The following is an 18,576-nucleotide window of genomic DNA, read 5'->3' as shown; positions in this document are numbered from 1 at the left end:
GTTTTTTTTTAATTTTCTTCATTTACTTGATTTGTGTGACTTAGTCAAGAAGATTTCTTTTTGTTTCCAATATAGGCATAGGACTACTAAATTTATGTTAAGTTAAACTAAATTAAATGCTTAATTTTTATTTTCAACATACCTGGAAGTCAGTAATAGGTTGCAATTAAATTATCAAAACATACATGTATGCCTATCATTGGGACATATTAAAGCAGTGGTGGATCCAGAAAAGTCGTAACGGGGCGCAACAGAAGCCCCTAGTGGGTCTAACGGAAGGTGTTCTTTGGATGTCAGCTTACAACTTACAAATTAGAGATGTTTTTTCCTTGATTTTATGATAATGGACATCGGAAATATAATTTTTACATACAAAAAAATTCAAAGGTGGGTGGTGAGTTGGGGTTGGGGTTGGAGGGGCACACGCCTGGCGCGCCGGCCCTGGATCCGCCTTTGTAAAGGAAGTTGTTAGAACTGAATCTATTTAGAGAAAAGAGTAATCAGAATTCAGATGTCACCTGAAACTATAAACAGTCTAAAAGTTTATCTGCAGTAATTTAAAATTGATCCTAATAAATATCCATTATTTAGTTACTAATACTAATCATGACCTATTATGATATTGTTAGGCAAATTGTAATAAAAGCAAAAAAATATTATGTTGAAATTTTGTCATTATTTGAAATGAACTAAATATGTAGTGGAACCATTTTATGTACGAACTGTCTATTACTGTCTAGGATTTTATGTACGAGTTAATTTAAAAGTATGTAAACACATGGCTGCAAGTGCAGCACACTGCAAGCAATTTTTCTTATAGTTAAGCTTGATCCACTACAGAGTAAGTTTCATATGTATTATAAATGATAAAGATATATATTTATTTACTTATTTTGAACTGTAAAGTAAGCAATTTCACTTATTAGGCTATTTTTATGATCGGAATGTAATGTAAACAATCTACAGCTACAATATTTTCCCGCCATTATTGTCCATTGTCTTAAAGTAACTTGTGTAGAATTTGTGTTTGTAACTCATAGTAATATTTCGTTTTTGTTTTGTTCATTGTAGTTTTTTACCTCTTCCGAGAGTTTATAATAAAAAGCAAGCAAACATTATAGTAAAAAATCTCTAATCATCACATGGATCGAATCATGGACCTGAGATCTCACCGAGCGAGCAAAAGTACAGTACGAAAAGAAAGTGAGTGAATATACAGAACAATTACGTGTTCTCAGGAAAGGTGTAGAAGAACAAATTCTGGCATTTAGTGAATTTCCCCTAAAAGAGGATGCAGAGTTTGTGAAATGTAGGGTGACCCAAACACTTGGAAAATATGGGGACTTGTCTGAAAAGTTTGTGGTTTACTTACAAGAAACAAGGACAAAAGAGAGTGAGTATGAGCTTTCAGCGCATGCTATGGTTAACAGATCAGTCATGAGCAAGGCAGAACTGTTCATAAAGGAACTTGAACATTTCGATCAAAGTGACGTTAAAGTGGAAAACGGACAACGACTATCTAGTGAAGATTCTACACAGTCAGATAAAGAGACAGATCATTTTTCAGTCAAACAAGAACCCGCAAGTGTTACAGAAGAGTCGGCAAGTTCTTCACATCTCAGCAAAGTCAAGGCTAGATACGAAGCAACAAAAACAAAGGCTAAGTATGCAGAACTTACAGCAAAATTAATTAAAGAAAAGACACAAATAGAAGAAGACGAGGCAATCGCAGCTTCAAGATCAGCAAGGAAAAAGGAAGATTTGGAAACTAGTTTAAATCTTATTAAAATACAACAAGAGGCTGAAGAGGTAGAAGCAGAGTTGGACGCTCTCATGGAGGAAATGAGCATCAAGTCAAATCGTTCCGAGCATAGTGTACGTACATTGACAAGTGAAAAGCGCAAGAGAACCCGAGACTACGTGGTGGAGCAAAGCAGTATGCGATCTGAATTATCCAACCATGAACGAGCTACAAGTGAAAGACCCCCAAATCCCTTTGATAAATACAAACATGAAACCTTTACATTCATGTCAGACAAATACAGGCAACCTTCATATAGAGACTTATGTGTTCAAGAACAAGATCCTGTGATTAGGGAAACTACAAACCCTCAAATTAATGAACACTATGAAAAATGCAATACTGACAGACATACACAAGATTATGAATCACCAATCGTGCCAAAATTACATAGTTCATACACAAGAAGAGACTACGAATCGCCAATGGAAAATCATGCGTACGAAAGAAACACCCCACCAAAGGAGCATAGTGTTATGCAATGTGAACCTGATTGTAACAACAATTCTCCGTGGGTCGGCACAGAACTTACAAAGTTTCTTGTCAAAAAAGAACTTCTCTTATCAAGACTGTCCGCCTTCAACGACAGACCTGAAAACTACCTCATGTGGAAAGGCAGTTTTTCCATCATTATGAAAGACTTAAGTGTTACCCCTATGGAAGAGTTGGATCTTCTTGTAAAGTTCCTTGGACCAGATTCGAAGCAACATGCTATGCGACTTCGCGCATCACACCCGAGTGACCCATTGAAAGGACTCACCAGAATCTGGGAGAGGCTTGATGAGCGCTATGGCTCCCCAGAATTGGTAGAAGCAATACTGCAGGAAAAGATAGCAAAGTTTCCCAGAATAACTACAAAGGATGCCAAAAAGATGTATGAACTATCTGACATAGCCTCTGAAGTGGAATCGGTCAAGGAAAATCCTAAATACAAAACCCTACTGGCATATTACGACTCGTCCTTTGGCGTAAATTCCTTTGTGTCCAAATTGCCCGGATTTCTGCAGTCAAAGTGGACTGACAGGGCACTGAAGCATAAGATAGAACACGATGTTCTCTACCCACCTTTTGCTGTTTTCACGAAGTTCTTGAAGGAGATGAGCATTAGAATGAACGATCCAAGCTTTGCATTTGACAAGGGAACTTCACCTTCATTTGAAAACAGAGACAAGTTTACACCAGTGAGGGGCAATATTACCACCATTAAGACAAAGCTAACACCAAAGAAGCCTAACAAGTGTCCGTTACATGAAACAGATAAACACCTGCTTAGTGACTGCAGAACATTCAACAGTAAACCAATCGCTGAAAAGAAATCCCTCATTAGACAGAATGGCCTGTGTTTCAAATGCTGCAATGGCAAGCATTCTGCCCGTGAATGTCAAGAACATGTATCATGGGGAAGAGCCACGCAGAACAACTAATGATGCAACTAATCCAAATGTGAGAGCAAGCTGCACCCAGGTTTGTGGACGTGAAGGATTCAAAGGAAAGTCCTGTGCAAAGACAGTCCTAGTGAATATATATCATGAACACTATCCAGAACGAAGCTTGAAAGCCTATGAAAGCTTGAAAGCCTATGTTCTTATTGATGACCAAAGCAACAGGTCACTCGCAAGGTCAGAGTTTTTTGACTACTTCAACGAGAATGCTCAGGAGATTGAGTACGTTTTATCATCATGTTCAGGCTGCATATCCACAACTGGCCGACAGACCTCAGGGGACATAATCGAGTCTCTTGATGGCAGCACAAGACTATCATTGCCAACTCTTATAGAGTGCAACCAGATTCCCAACATGCGAGAGGAAATCCCTACACCAGAAGTCGCAAGATACCACGAACACCTCAGGGATTTAGCTGATGAAATTCCGCCATACGATCAAGACGCACCTATTCTTTTGCTTATTGGTAGAGACATGATAGCAGCTCATCATGTGTTGGACCAGAGAATTGGACACAATTACGCACCGTACGCTCAGAAACTGAGGTTTGGTTGGGTCGTCATAGGTGAGACATGTTTAGGAGCTGCCCACAGACCTGAGACAATCACAACCAACAAAGTTCACGTCTTGAGTAATGGACGTCCGTCAATACTTCAGCCATGCCCAAATGATTTTAAGCTGAGAACTGACACCAGACCAACGTCAGATTTTGAATTTGGAGAGAACGTTTTCCTACAGACCAGCAGTGATGACAAAATTGGTTTCTCGATTGAAGATAAGGAGTTCCTTAGTGTCATGAACAGTGGCTTTAGGAAAACTCAAAATGGAAGCTGAAGTGCACCCTTGCCGTTCAAGTCGAAATGACAAGTATTGCCTGACAACTATGAACAAGCACTGCAACGGGCCAAGAAGTTAAGAACAAACTTAAGAATGAACCCAGACAAAGAGAAACAGTTTTGCGCATTCATGGAGAAGATTTTCCAAAATGGACACGCTGAGCCAGCCCTGCCATTGAAAACTAATAAAGAAAAGTGGTACTTACCCATATTTGGTGTATTTCACCCTAAGAAAAGCAAGATAAGAGTTGTGTTTGACTCGTCAGCAAAGTGTCAAGGTGTGTCGCTGAATGATGTTTTGATGACCGGCTCTGATTTGACTAACAGTTTGATTGGTGTGCTCCTGAAGTTCAGGAAGGAAAAGGTCGCGGTGATGGCTGACATCGCGCAGATGTTTTTCAACTTCTTTGTACATGAGGAAGATAGGAACTTTTTGCGTTTCTTGTGGTTTCGAGACAATGACATTAACAATGAACTCGTGGAATTCAGAATGTGCGTCCACGTGTTTGGCAATTCACCATCCCCTGCAGTTGCCACGTTTGGATTGAGAAAATCCCCCTGTAATCATCATTCATCAGAATTGTGCAATCAAGTGTGTGAACTTGTAAACAAACATTTTTATGTTGATGATGCCTTAGTATCCTTACCCGATGCAGAGTCAGCCATAGAAATCATGAAAAAGACTCAGGATGTGTTGAAACAGAATGGAAATATAAGACTGCATAAAATCAGGTCAAACAGCAGTGAAGTGTTGAAGAGTTTCCCGACTGAGGACTTATCAGAAGATGTACTTAACATGGACTTCGGCGACCCCGTAAGAAGTCTTGGCCTATTATGGGACATCAAACAAGATGCATTTACTTACCAGTTGCTTGAAGACGTGAAACCATTCACAAGGAGAGGCATACTATCTACAGTTAATAGTATATATGACCCCTTAGGGTTCATCGCGCCTGTAATACTAGGGGGCAGACTGGTGTTAAAAAAGGCCATGAACAGCACAGTGGATTGGGACGAGCCTCTACCAGACAGCCTGCACACAGAATGGGAGAACTGGAGAATGTCATTATCACATCTAGAGTCACTTAAGATTCCCAGAATATATGCCAACATTCAGCATGCATGCCGAAGGGAGCTACACACTTTCTGTGATGCATCCAAAGAGGCCATAGGAGTAGCAACGTATGTCAAGTTGTACAATAGACATGGAGAGTCAGATCATGGTTTTGTGATGGGCAAGTCGAAATTAGCACCACACCACAGTCACACTATTCCACGATTAGAACTGTGCGCGGCAGTACTCGGAGTTGAGATTGCGGAATTTGTAGCCGACCACCTTAACATACCCAAAGAATCATGTTATTTCTACACGGACAGCAAAGTAGTCCTAGGCTACATCTTCAACGAAAGTCGTCGATTTCATGTCTACGTGGCCAATAGAGTGGACCGAATTAGACGAACTACTCCCCCTAGTCAGTGGAACTTCGTAGCAACAGAAAACAATCCAGCGGACCAGGCAACTTGGTACCAAGAAGCTCACAAAATAGAAAACAGTATGTGGCTAAAGGGACCTCCTTTACTACAGTTCAAAGGTCAAGGTTCTTTCATTTCTATATACAATCCAGATGAGGATATAAGAACTCAAGTTAAGCTCATTCAAAACAGAAGTGACAGAAATGGAGGGCATTGGTTCAGAACGCTTCACCAGATTATCATCATGGCATTCTCTAGTGAAAGCCCTAGCCAACATAAATAAACTGGCAGCAAGGTTCAGTAAACGAAGTTCTCCGAAAGATCCTCTCACCCTTTACAAAGAAGCAGAGCGATTCATTCTGAAAACCATTCAGCAGGAATTTTATTCCAAGGAGTTGAATTGTTTATACAGCAACCAGCCATTACCAAAGAATAGTAGTATCTTACCTCTTTCTCCCATCCTGGACGAGGGAGGACTATTGCGAGTCGGTGGGCGTCTGAGAAGAGCCAACCTCCCTACTGGAGAGAAGACACCTATTCTTATACCAGGCAAACATTACATTGCCACATTACTGGTTAGACACTACCACGAGTCTATTTATCACCAGGGTCGACACCTGACAGAGGGATTTTATTCGTCGAGCTGGTTATTGGACACACAGGTGGCAAGCGTTTAATCTGCTCTATGCTCCACAGTTGTGTACCATGTCGCAAACTTCGAGGTAAAACAGAGTACCAGAAGATGTCTGATCTACCTACAGAACGCCTAACACCGAGTCCACCATTTAGCTATGTAGGGGTGGACGTATTTGGACCATGGACCATAGTAACCAGAAAGACAAGGGGAGGCAGTGCAAATTCGAAACGCTGGGCAGTCATGTTCTCATGTCTCGTTACACGTGGAGCCCATATTGAAGTGATTGAAGAACTAAGCTCTTCTTCTTTTATTAATGCACTGCGCAGATTCGTATCTCTCAGGGGACCAGTTGTTGAGTTCAGATCGGACAGGGGAACTAACTTTGTAAGAGCGACGGATGATTTAAAGATAGATGTCATCAATGTTGAAGATGGACCAGCACACAGTTTCTTGTTTAACAGCGGAACTGTATGGAAGTTTAACGCACCCCAATCCATTCATCACACATGGCCGGTGCTTGGGAACGTATGATAGGAATCGCACGCCGCATCCTTGATTCCATGCTGTGCCACGTCCCTCGCCTTACACATGAGATCTTGTGCACCCTCATGGCCGAGGTATGTGCAATCCTGAATTCACGACCTCTTGCTGCGGTGTCCACTGATCTAGATTCTCCAACAGTTTTATCACCAGCAACGATCTTAACACAAAAGACAGGTCAGCGCGTTGAGCCATTTCAGCATTTTGGAGTGAAAGATATGATCAAGTCACAATGGCGTCAAGTACAAGTCTTGGCCGATCAGTTCTGGACACAATGGAAAGAAAGATACCTGACCACACTACAAGCGCGTCAGAAATGGAACAGTGAACGACCAAGTCTCAAAGAAGGTGACGTTGTACTGATGAAGGACACAGACGCCCCCAGAATACAGTGGCCGCTTGGTGTCGTACAACAGTGTTTTGAAAGTGAGGACGGACGAATTCGAAAAGTGTCACTACGTGTTATTAAACATGAGAAACCAGTGCTGTATACAAGACCTGTATCAGAGTTGATTTACTTGTTTAGTGTGTAAATGCTAGGTGTTTTCATATATCAAGATGTTGTGTTTCATTTTGTTCATATATGATTTCCAGTAGAAATCAAGCGGGGAATGTAGTGGAACCATTTTATGTACGAACTGTCTATTACTGTCTAGGATTTTATGTACGAGTTAATTTAAAAGTATGTAAACACATGGCTGCAAGTGCAGCACACTGCAAGCAATTTTTCTTATAGTTAAGCTTGATCCACTACAGAGTAAGTTTCATATGTATTATAAATGATAAAGATATATGTTTATTTACTTATTTTGAACTGTAAAGTAAGCAATTTCACTTATTAGGCTATTTTTATGATCGGAATGTAATGTAAACAATCTACAGCTACAATATTTTCCCGCCATTATTGTCCATTGTCTTAAAGTAACTTGTGTAGAATTTGTGTTTGTAACTCATAGTAATATTTCGTTTTTGTTTTGTTCATTGTAGTTTTTTACCTCTTCCGAGAGTTTATAATAAAAAGCAAGCAAACATTATAAAATATATGTAATTATATGAGATGAAGCATATACACACACAAGAAAAATAATCAAATCATGAAAAGATATCTGATTATTTGAAAAAAAAAAGTCATCAATGCAATTGATATGTACAGATTTCTTTAAGAAATGAGGATATTTTCAATTTTGAACCATTATTAAATGTTTACATCATTGCATGTAATTCATTTGCTGATTTTGATTTGTGCAATAATTAAACTTGCTCCTTCGATGAATTACTGATACATGTACATGTAGCAACAAGTACATGTAAATAAATACTAGTATACACTAGAATTTAATTGAAGATGACAATAATACAATTTATAAGTGCAACACTAAAAGTACTGCTTTTTTGAAATGTTTAACTGCATTTATGCTATTCATGATCTGATGAATGATGTTGCTGTAATTACTAGAAATAGAAATTCCTCTTAAATTACTACAATATGCTACTCATCATATATTTATGCGCCCGAATTTATTCGGGGCGTATATTGTTTTTGTCCTGTCTGTCTATTTGTCTGTTTATCTGTTTGTCTGTCTGTTTGTCTTTTATCTGTTTGTCTGTCTGTTGTCAACTTTAACCTTCGCCATATCTTCTGAACCATGAGAGACAGAGACTTCATATTTGGTAAGCATACTCCACTAATTAAGCACTTTCAACTGACACCAAGGTCAATGACCTTGTGACCTTGACTGTGACCTATACACTAAAAATAGCTTTCTCGAACTTTCGCCATAACTCTTGACACATGAGAGATAGAGTATGCTTACTCCACTAATTTAGCACTTTCAACTGACACCAAGGTCAATGACCTTGTGACCTTGAATGTGACCTATTTGCTAAAAATTGGTTTTTAGAACTTTGTTGCCGCCGGGCGCATAGTGTTTCACAAACACATCTTGTTTCTTTCTGATTTAATTCTAAGTTGACAAACAAGTAGACTATATTAAGATACTTAGTACTTGGTTACTAAATGTAGGAAGTCTGTCAAATTTCTACAAAGTACTACTTATCATACTTTTTATGCACCCGGATCGAAAGATCCCAGGCGTATATTGTTTTTGTCCTGTCTGTCTGTCTGCCTGTCTGTTTGTTTAGCTGTTTATCTGTTTGTCTGCAAACTTTAACCTTCGTCATAACTTTTGAACCATGAAAGGTTGAGACTTCATATTTGGTATGCATACTCCACTAATTAAGCTCTTTCAACTGACACCAAGGTCAATGACCTTGTGACCTTGACTGTGACCTATATGCAAAAAATATTTTTTTCTCCAAACTTTAACCTTCGTTATAACTTTTGAACCATAAAAGGTAGAGACTTTATATTTGGTATGCGTGCACCACTGGCTAAGCTCTTTTAAATGAAACCATGGTCAATGACCTTGTGACCTTGACTGAGACCTATGCGCTAAATATTATAGGTTTTTTGTCAGCAAACTTTGTCCTACGCCATAACTTTTGAACAAAGAAAGATAGATACTTAATATTTGGCTTGAATACTTCACTAATTAAGCCCTTTCACAAGACACCAAGGTCAATGACCTTGTTACCTTGCTTGTGTCCTAAATGTTTAAAATAGCTTTTTTGAACCTTCGCCATAACTTTTGAACCATGAGAGATACAGACTTCATATTTGGTATGCATACTTCACTAATCAAGTTCGTTCAAATGACACCAAGATCAATGACCTTGTGACCTTGATTGTGACCTATATGCTAAAAAAATGTTTTTCTAACTTTGTTGTTGCCGGGCGCATAATGTTTCACAAACACATCTTGTTCAATCTGATTTAATTTTAAATTGTCATAAAATAGACTATACCCAGTTACATAATTTAGTGCATCGGTTGTGGATTTTGATGAGCAGTGTTGCCATGGTTACCAAAAATAGATATTCCTTCAAAAACTACTAAAGTTTAAAGAACCGACGCAAGCGCGGATCCAGGAATTAAAGTTAAAGGGGGCGCCAAAAGTAGGCAAGGGGTCTGGGGGCCGCCTTGAGTGGGTCCAGGGCAAAGTCCTGATGGGCGCCCAGGGGGCGAAGCCCCCGGAAGCTCCTGGGTTCTAGAGATTTCGTAGGGTAAAAATGAGGTCTACCAAGTAGACATATTTACACTTTCTAGACAAAACTGTGATTTACGTTAGCTTTGACCCGGCGCCCCCCCCCCCCTTAAATCTGCCACTGGTGAGTTTTTTTAAGACACAAGCAGTGGTAGTAAGAACCTTTGCTGGACATCTCACATTATCACAAACACCAACTTGTATTCTGCAGTTGAAGAATCTACCGGTATGTATGAACTTGCTTTAACTTCTTAAAATATCAATATCAAAACGCCAGTTCTACAGTTTTGGTCTGATCCAATATAAATCGATCGGCACATAAGTAAATTACATGAAGATAAACAACTCTATTCATCAGATTGTGGTTTCACCGAATGTTAATATTGTTGCAATGGTTACTTGAAATAGAAATATCTACGGAATACTTTCAAACCGCTTCTTCTCATAGAGTTCTGCAGGCATGCTTATGAAGCTGTCTTAGGACTAAGACATATCTTAGGACGAACTTACGACACATCTTAGTCTTAGCCATCGAAGCTATCCTATCTTAGGAGAGTTCTTAATCCCAGTCCTAACTTTAGTACGACCAAGAGCTTGTCTTAAGACATATCTTAGGTGATTTTAAGAAGCACTGGTGTCAGGAAAACAACTCAGAATTATTTTTTGCGCAAATAAATCAAATATTTGTTGTAAATAATCATTTTCTTTTATAAATTCTAACTATATGTGATCAAAGGAAAGGTTGTGAATATACAGGAATATAGACATCTATACATGCTAAAGCTTTGTTTCATTCTAAGGTTGTATTTGTTTTTACAGACCGACACTTCTTTCTCTTCTTTAAATCCATACCAATGATTTGATCATTCAGAAAATGCTTGTTCAGAAGAATCTGATTTTATAATGCTAAAAAAAACGAATATCAGCGTCACAGCGTGGATCCATTGCACTCTTCAAAAATCAATAGAAATGATTGCTTTTAAATACAAAGATTATTGTAAAAAATATTCAAACACTGTTACGGTAGGTTAGGTGAAAGAACTATATGCGGTATTAACCAACATTTGCCCCCCAAAATCAAACTTTGATGGAGTAATATTTAATTAAGTCCTTAAACAGGGGAGTATATGCTGACTTCAAAGCACTGAATAATTTCATAAGTAATGACGTCATATGTCCGTAATGACGTCACAAATATGACGTAAATTTCAGTTTTTTATGAATTTTGCAGAAAAATGTACATATTTCGTCGATATTTTAAATAAAAGTCACCGAGCGCATGTGTGTTCAGGATAAATATTTTGATATAATGTGTAGAATGATAATATCAATGAAATATGTCAATATTGTTCCTGAACACACATGCGCTCTATAAATTTTAAAGCTTAAATTGTTGAAATTTTGTCCATTTTGTCCTCTTTCTGAAAAAGGATATAAAATCGGACTAGTTTGTGACGTCATAAAAACAGAAATTGAGAATACACTGCTCTGGAACTATAATATTTTCTGTTAACTTATATTTCTCGTACAATTTATTGAATTCAGCACATTTCAGGAAGTTTTCAAAATTTGACTTTTGTGGGGGCAAACATATGCAATATACCGCATATAGTTCTTTGGCGACAGCGATGATCAAGGTCTGTTTAAAAAAATTTTATTCATTTATCAATGAAAGTTTCATTTATATGATTTTGACATGTTTCTTCATTCACGAAAACAATTTTTGTTTGTTTAGAACGAAATGCGACCAGGTAATATAATGCACATTCAAGCAGCAAGGTATACGATGGCGACATCGCCTTTTACACGATTCTGGGCTTCCTTTTGTGTAAATACTCAGAGAGAAAAAATTAAAAAAAATATAACAGCTAATGTTATTTTGTGTGGTAAAATATGTTAACATAAAGGGTCAAGGAATAATTTGAATATCAGTAACCATAGCTTTGAAATGTATTGGCGACATCGCGTTTTTTTCATTTGTATGAATTATACGGGAATGACTGTATTGCGTTTAAACGCAAAATTTATTGCGATTAAACGCAATAATTATTGCGTTTAATCGCAAAGAATTGCTTTTAATTGTAATCTTTTGTGATTAAACGCAAAGTGTTTTGCGTTTAAACGCAATGATTATTGCGATTAAACGCAAAGTTTTGCGTTTAAACGCAATAATTATTGCGTTTAAACGCAATAAAAATATTTCTTTATCTGAACTGGCATCAACGGGCTTCCGTATCTTTCATTTTTAATTATAAAAAAAAAATTACTACTAATAATAAATTAAACTTAAATGCATTTTATAAATTGCGCTATAAATATTTTTATGTAAAATGAACATATATGTCGGGAAAAATGTTATAATAAAAAATATTTAGTTTAATTACAGTAAATAAATTTATGAAAGATTGAAAATTGGGATTTGAATATAAATGTTCGAAAATACTTTAATTCAACACAGCATTATCTTGTACATGTATGCTGAACATTTGCTTTTATTACCAGATGAAATACAATTGCAGGAAAGAGTCACATTTAAAATGATTTTAACACTTATTCATATGTTTATTTCATCTGTAAAGTATGTTTATTTCATCTGTAAAGTCATTATATACACCTTGACTTTAAAAATATCTTGGTTATAGTTGATATTAATGCCTGAAATAATTTCTAAATCAAGCGTCAGGAAACTTGGAAATTTAATAATGACAATAATAATAAAAGGCCCAATAATTTTATTTTATGTTAATTCTACAGTATTCCAGATGCACAAACTCCTTTAATTAAAAATGTTTTATTAACTTACATTGTGTAAATTTGTATAAAATGAATGAAATATTATAAGATGAAAATAAACCAAAGTAATTTCTTTTTAGTTCTTTTTGAAACGCATTTTTTCAGTAATCCAACAGTCATGCATTGTTCATGTTACAGCATTACAATGTAATAAAATATGCCATCGGTTTAAGTAAACTATGGTACAAGTCATTTACCCCACGCTCCCTCGTGTCATTATGACCACGCCCATCGGGTATCTGCACATAACCAGCAGTATGATATGGGGTAACTACTACATAAATAAAGAATGTAAATAATTGCATTTTGAGAAAATTCTAGTTTTATAAAATGGACATAAATTCCTATTTCCTCGTTTACCATTTATCTATTTCATCATAATAAAAAAAGGCTTCAAAGTGTTTTCTATTGTCGGTAATACACGCTACACAATGGCGCTCACTATGGGGTTTTCTCTGGTGAGTGAGAATGAATGCTTCACATAAGCTTTGGCTAGAGAGTTAACCTTTTATAGGTCAATTGGTAGAGCACTGGATTGGCAAGCCAGATCGAGCCCCGGATTCAATCCAGAGCAGAAGCAGTTACATGTCTCTGGTAATACCTATCTATCTTAGTCTCAGGGTTGGCACGACCTACCTCGACTGTATCGTCCAAGCCTCTTTAAAATTGATGCAGATACCGAGTATTAAACTATCATGATACTCATTTAATTTTTTCCCCTAGAATTCACTTATCTTTGACTGAAATCTGTACTGCAGGAGTAGCTAGAATTTGTGTTGCAGTTTTTAAAAGACGAACTCCAGTTTGATTTTTTTAAAAGATATATTGTGGCATGTTTCTGTCCCCTTCCTGCTTAATTCATGAATTTTATCACATACATTGTATTTTCCCCTTTATCCCGTTGATATAGCTCATGTGATATCGTTTTCGTATCAACACTATGTACTCCTACGCCGCCTGACGTAATGTAAATAAACAAATACATGTGCATGATGGAGAGAATGACTAAATTTTCAAATTTTACTTTATTTGATATATTTTAACAAATTTTCATTCAGGAATTAAAAAAAATAAGTACAGAAAGACTTTCTTTCTTTTATTTTTGTACGAACTATTTCATACAGCGTAATATTACTTTTTGAGTGTAGCGACTTGGATCAAAATTTCTGCAAAATAGTTCACTTGTGGATACAAGCATGAAATTTGGCACAGATGTCTATCTGATACTACTTAATCTTAAAACATCGTTGGCCAACGCGATTTCTGCCATTTTCAAGATGGCCTCCACTTAAACAAAATGGCGACATTTTCATGCAGTTGGGCCTCACATACAGCCTTTTACAAGCAAATTAATTATACTTTGGCCGCTTAAATATATCTTAGAAGTTTAAAAGACTAAATAAATCATATTCCAACTTGAATGCTATACATTAGGATGAATGATTTTCCTATACCGCATTATATCGATCCCTATCGTAGAATTTACATATACACTGAATAAGATGTATCATCACAGAAGTGACAAGCCATTTTAGCTCACTTGAGCTGAAAACTCATGTGAGCTTTTCTCATCACCTGACACCTGTTGTCCATTTTCCGTCTGTCCGTCCGACATCTTCAAAGTTACTCAGGTGAGCGATGTGGCCCATGGGCCACTTATTAAAAACTTGTCATCGATAATTGAACCACATTTAATTCATCAAAAAGAGTTATACTAATAACAACAACGGCTTTATTCAAGCAAGTTATGTTGGTTGACCTGTTACCACCCAGTGCTGCATGTTTTGCATGTAGCAACATACAGGCGTCCGCTTTTTCACGGTTGCAAGGTGGTATAAACTCATTGTCGATAGTTTTGTTAATAATGACATTTTCTTCCTTTCCTACAATGATAGTTGCCTCGGTAATAGAAATACAATTGTGTCTGCTTAAAAACCCAAATAGATCAGTTTTCTTCTCGTCACACTGTAGGAAAATACATTTGCGGTTTAGTGTTTCCGGTAACTTTTCGTCCAGACCCCATGCCACACATTCTTTCAGTTTCTGCTTTAAAACTATCGTCTTTCTAAACATCGAAGACAGTGTCTACCCTCAAACTACCTTTTGCAAGAGAATTCATGTGCAGAAGAATAATGCCATTGGCATATTAGTTAAAATTTCGACTTTGTCCAGGTTGTTCTGAATTGACTTATGACGCCCTGTCAATTACATGTACCAGTGAATCAACTCACTTCATTAAACTATTTGGCAACTCTTGACCTGTTTCTAAAATAGGCATCAGTTGAGATTTAACGCACATATTTGACAAACCATTTTGTGAAAGAGAGGGGTCCTTGTTTTAATGTTCGGAAATATTTTGTAGATCGCATTGCCTACTCTGAAATTGCCTACAGGAAATAAAAAACCTAGAAAAAAGGTACAGTCATCTTCAAAATTTGCCAACTTTTTTTTTAAGAGTCCGATTTTGGTTTGCGATTAAATAGGCGAAATTAATTCTTCTGAACAAAAGTCGATAGAACCTGGATTATCACCTTCTTTTATTCTTAAAAGAAATTCCCTATATGGTTCTTTCCCAGTGTCTCATATTTTCAATATTTAATCGTCAGTTTAGACAAAAACTAGAAAGATCCAACGACTCTTCTTCAAATGGATTTCCTATTTCAAAAAAAAAAAAAAAAACATAGACAGAGGCCGCTTTACCTGTGAAAAACCTTTCTGAACAGCATGGGTTTCTTCGTGACGTTTTCCGTCTTCTCGTGAACATTTCCATTTATTCAGGTGAACTCTTCAGTAAGTCTGCTGATTTCTGGCCCAGCTACAATCCAGCACCTTAATTCAAATGGATTCTCAGTAAACCATTACCTTTTGCTCATGGGCTTGAGCAATAGAAATGTTGAAAACTAATTATAATAAGCCTTTCTTAAGGTAAAGATTCCATTTTCAAATTCTTAGAATATGTCCGGGTGCTTTATTTGATGGTAGCCATCAAGCATAATTGATGTGACCCAGGGCAAAAAATATGGAATCAGATATGATAAAGATTCTTTGTAAAGCCTGAAATCTGATTCTCTGCAAGACCTGAGATAAGAAAGGACAACGAGTTCCAAAAGAATTCTTGACCAAAATATGAAATGTGAAATCTTTTTATCTTGTTCTGAACTCCAAGAAAAATAGGTCATCTGTTTCAATTGAATCGCAACTATCGAGTCCCTTTGCATTTTGGTATGCCTTTTTATCAAGTTATACAGAAGCAGACAGTGATCTGATGACATTGTGCATTGTTTCATTAGAAACTGTTAGAAAAGACTCGGCCTTTCCAGAATATGGAACTTATGTTTGCTGAGTTACATGTTATGCTGTTATCCAGTCGCTTCCTTTCAACAAATCACCATGCAGTTTGAAAACTGCCATTTCATTATTAAAATCACCAAACATATTAACAACAAATCTATCTTCACCATAAATTTCCAGTCATTCTCATTGTATCTTATGGCAAGAACAGATAAAGGTTTGGATACTAGTACAAATCACAGGCGTTTGTCTTGGATTCAAAGAGGATGGTACTGCCTTCACTCTACCCATTGCATGTTTCATTGTGGATAGCGAATGCTTATCTGTTGTTTTATGTCATGAATATAAAGTTGATTGGTTACCTGGATAATGAGGACATGAGATGCTTTTGTAAAACATCTGCTGCAAGTTTTAAACAAGAGGCCCATAGGCCATATTGCTCACCTGAGTAACTTTGAAGATGATGAAAGGACAGACGGACAACGGGTGATCAGAAAAGCTTACTTGAGCCTACAGCTCAGATGAGCTAAAATGGTTTCTCGATACTGTGATGATACATCTTATTCAGTGTGTAAGTAAATTATATTATAGGAAACGCTAGAATGCGGTAGAGGAACATCATTTTGTCTTTTTGCTAGCATTCAGTTTGGAATATGATTTATTTAGTCTTTGTAAATTTCTAAGATATCTTTAAGCGGCCAAAGTATAATAAATTGGTTGTAAAAGACTGTATGTAAGGCCAAAATGCACGAAAATGTTGCCATTTTGTTAAAGTGGCGGCCATCTTGTCCATGGCGGTAACTGTGGTGGCCAACAATGTTTTTAGATTAACTAGTATTAGATAAACATTTGTACCAAATTTCGTTCTTGTGTCCACAAGTGAACTACTTTGCTGAAATGTTGATGTAAGCCGCTACACAATTAAAACAGAATTTGTTTGTATTTAGGCGCATGCGCAGTGCATGTTTATAAAAAAATGGGACTCATAATATATCATTTACCAAGTTCCCTTTTATTGTTTCAGAAAAAATAAAAGTATTACCAAGAAACATTAAAAATATTAATAAAAAATTATGAAAACATGCAATTTTGAAATAAGCTGCGGCCATCTTGAAAATGGCCGAAAATTGAATGGCCAACGATATCTCTTATTCCAGTAATAGTCGAAGAACCTTCATGCAAAATTTGGTGCTTGTATCCACAAGTGAAATATTTTCCCCACTATCCGCTCCGCTAATTACGTTATTTGGTCCGAGGTAACCGAAAGGGAACTTTGAATTAGAAATAAAGACAAAATACACATTTATAATGAAAAAAAAAATATGTGATGAAAAGAATCTCCCATGGTTTGTGGTTTGATATGATTTTTATCCAACTCGTTGTGTGTTTTTATCCCCTCGCCAAGGTTCGGGGATAGAAAACACACAACTCGTTGGATAAAAATCATATCAAACCACAAACCATGGGAGATCCTATACATATTGACATGCGAGAAAAGTGTGTCAAAATGTAAGATAAAATTGTATACATGCATAATTATTATGTCACATGCGAGTTACTAATATTTGTTTTTAGAGAAATAAGTTGTGATTTTACTTACTTACTAACGTAAATACGGAAATGCCAGTATTTGACATCATACAAGCAAGATATGGATGCAACACAACAAATAATAAATGTATAAGCAAGTAAAGTGTAGCCTTAAAATATTCCCGTGGTTTATATTCACTGACCATGCTATCATTGTATTAATTACATATAGAAAAGATTTTTCTAAAATAGCTAGAGGAGGGGGTATACACAGACTTTTAAGACTTGTAAAAATAAAAAGACCCCCCCCGCCGGAAAGCTGGCAGTGAATACAGAACCAAGATAGCAGGTGGGACATCAAGAAGACTGGAAGATCATATTAATATATATTTGTGCTTATTATCTTCCCGTGAACTTTAAATTCAATCTCTCGACAAGAGGTAAAAAAAATGAAGTTGTGTTCGGAAGTGAAAACAAGGTTAAAGCTCCTTAAATACAGATTTAAAGTTAATACTTTCTCAAAATTTCTGTATATATTTATGACTTAATATATATTGCTTTAGCATTTCGTACTAAAATACAGTAAAATTCTTATTTCTTTTCGAAGTATTGAAACTTTGAATTTCTGGTTAAACAAACGCTTCCCAGAATTCATAGTTCCAATAATTTCCGGATAAAATAAGCTTTTAATTGTATATTCGTAAGAAATGCTATTGTAATATATAAGTTGTGATAATATACAAAAAATTTGAGAAACATGTTAATTAAAATCTGTGTCTAAGCACCTTAAAAAGGACACACAATAAACTTAAAAAAAAATAAAGAATGAATTAATCTAGGTAAACAGTTTAGTATTTTGATAAACACATATTGTTTTTTCTTTAAAAAGTGAAAATGAAAATGCCTGGTCATATTACGAACTTGGTGAAAGGAGCAAAGAAAAGTGCTAAAATGGGAAAGAGGCTTGATCATTTAATGACTTGTAACATAAAGTACAAAGAACGTTCATTGTTGGATTGTTTCCTTGATTACAAAATGTTCATCGTATATAAAATCGTGTTTAATGGTGGCATATTTATGCCATCCACAATTTTTTTTCAACATAGCATAGCATGTCAAATCAGGATA

At 36.4% G+C, this 18,576-nt stretch overlaps 2 protein-coding genes across 2 annotated transcripts; both read left to right on the top strand.

The window, feature by feature from the left end:
• The first annotated feature begins 4,174 nt into the window (after positions 1-4,174).
• LOC134281515 (uncharacterized) lies at positions 4,175-6,230 on the top strand. The gene is made up of 2 exons (XM_062763971.1): positions 4,175-5,633; positions 5,746-6,230. Exons 1-2 carry the CDS (start codon positions 4,175-4,177, stop codon positions 6,228-6,230), a joined length of 1,944 nt encoding a protein of 647 aa, XP_062619955.1.
• Positions 6,231-6,717: 487 nt separating this feature from the next.
• LOC134281514 (uncharacterized) lies at positions 6,718-7,263 on the top strand. The gene has a single exon (XM_062763970.1). The coding sequence runs from the start codon at positions 6,718-6,720 to the stop codon at positions 7,261-7,263; it is 546 nt and encodes a 181-aa protein (XP_062619954.1).
• The last annotated feature ends 11,313 nt before the right edge of the window (positions 7,264-18,576 follow it).

The sequence above is a fragment of the Saccostrea cucullata genome, unplaced genomic scaffold, assembly GCF_032062105.1.
Source record: "Saccostrea cucullata isolate Sc308-1 unplaced genomic scaffold, CSIRO_AGI_Scuc_v1 ctg841, whole genome shotgun sequence".
NCBI lineage: Eukaryota > Metazoa > Mollusca > Bivalvia > Ostreida > Ostreidae > Saccostrea > Saccostrea cuccullata.
This window is presented reverse-complemented; position numbering and strand designations above follow the sequence as displayed.

What these genes read in the sequence shown, in the direction of transcription:
- LOC134281514 (XM_062763970.1), top strand. Translation starts at nt 6,718, where the DNA reads ATGATAGGAATCGCACGCCGCATCCTTGATTCCATGCTGTGCCACGTC.
- LOC134281515 (XM_062763971.1), top strand. Translation starts at nt 4,175, where the DNA reads ATGAACCCAGACAAAGAGAAACAGTTTTGCGCATTCATGGAGAAGATT. An exon ending in AGCTCACAAAATAGAAAACA is followed by an intron (nt 5,634 to 5,745) that starts GTATGTGGCTAA and finishes CATTCAAAACAG; the next exon opens with AAGTGACAGAAATGGAGGGC.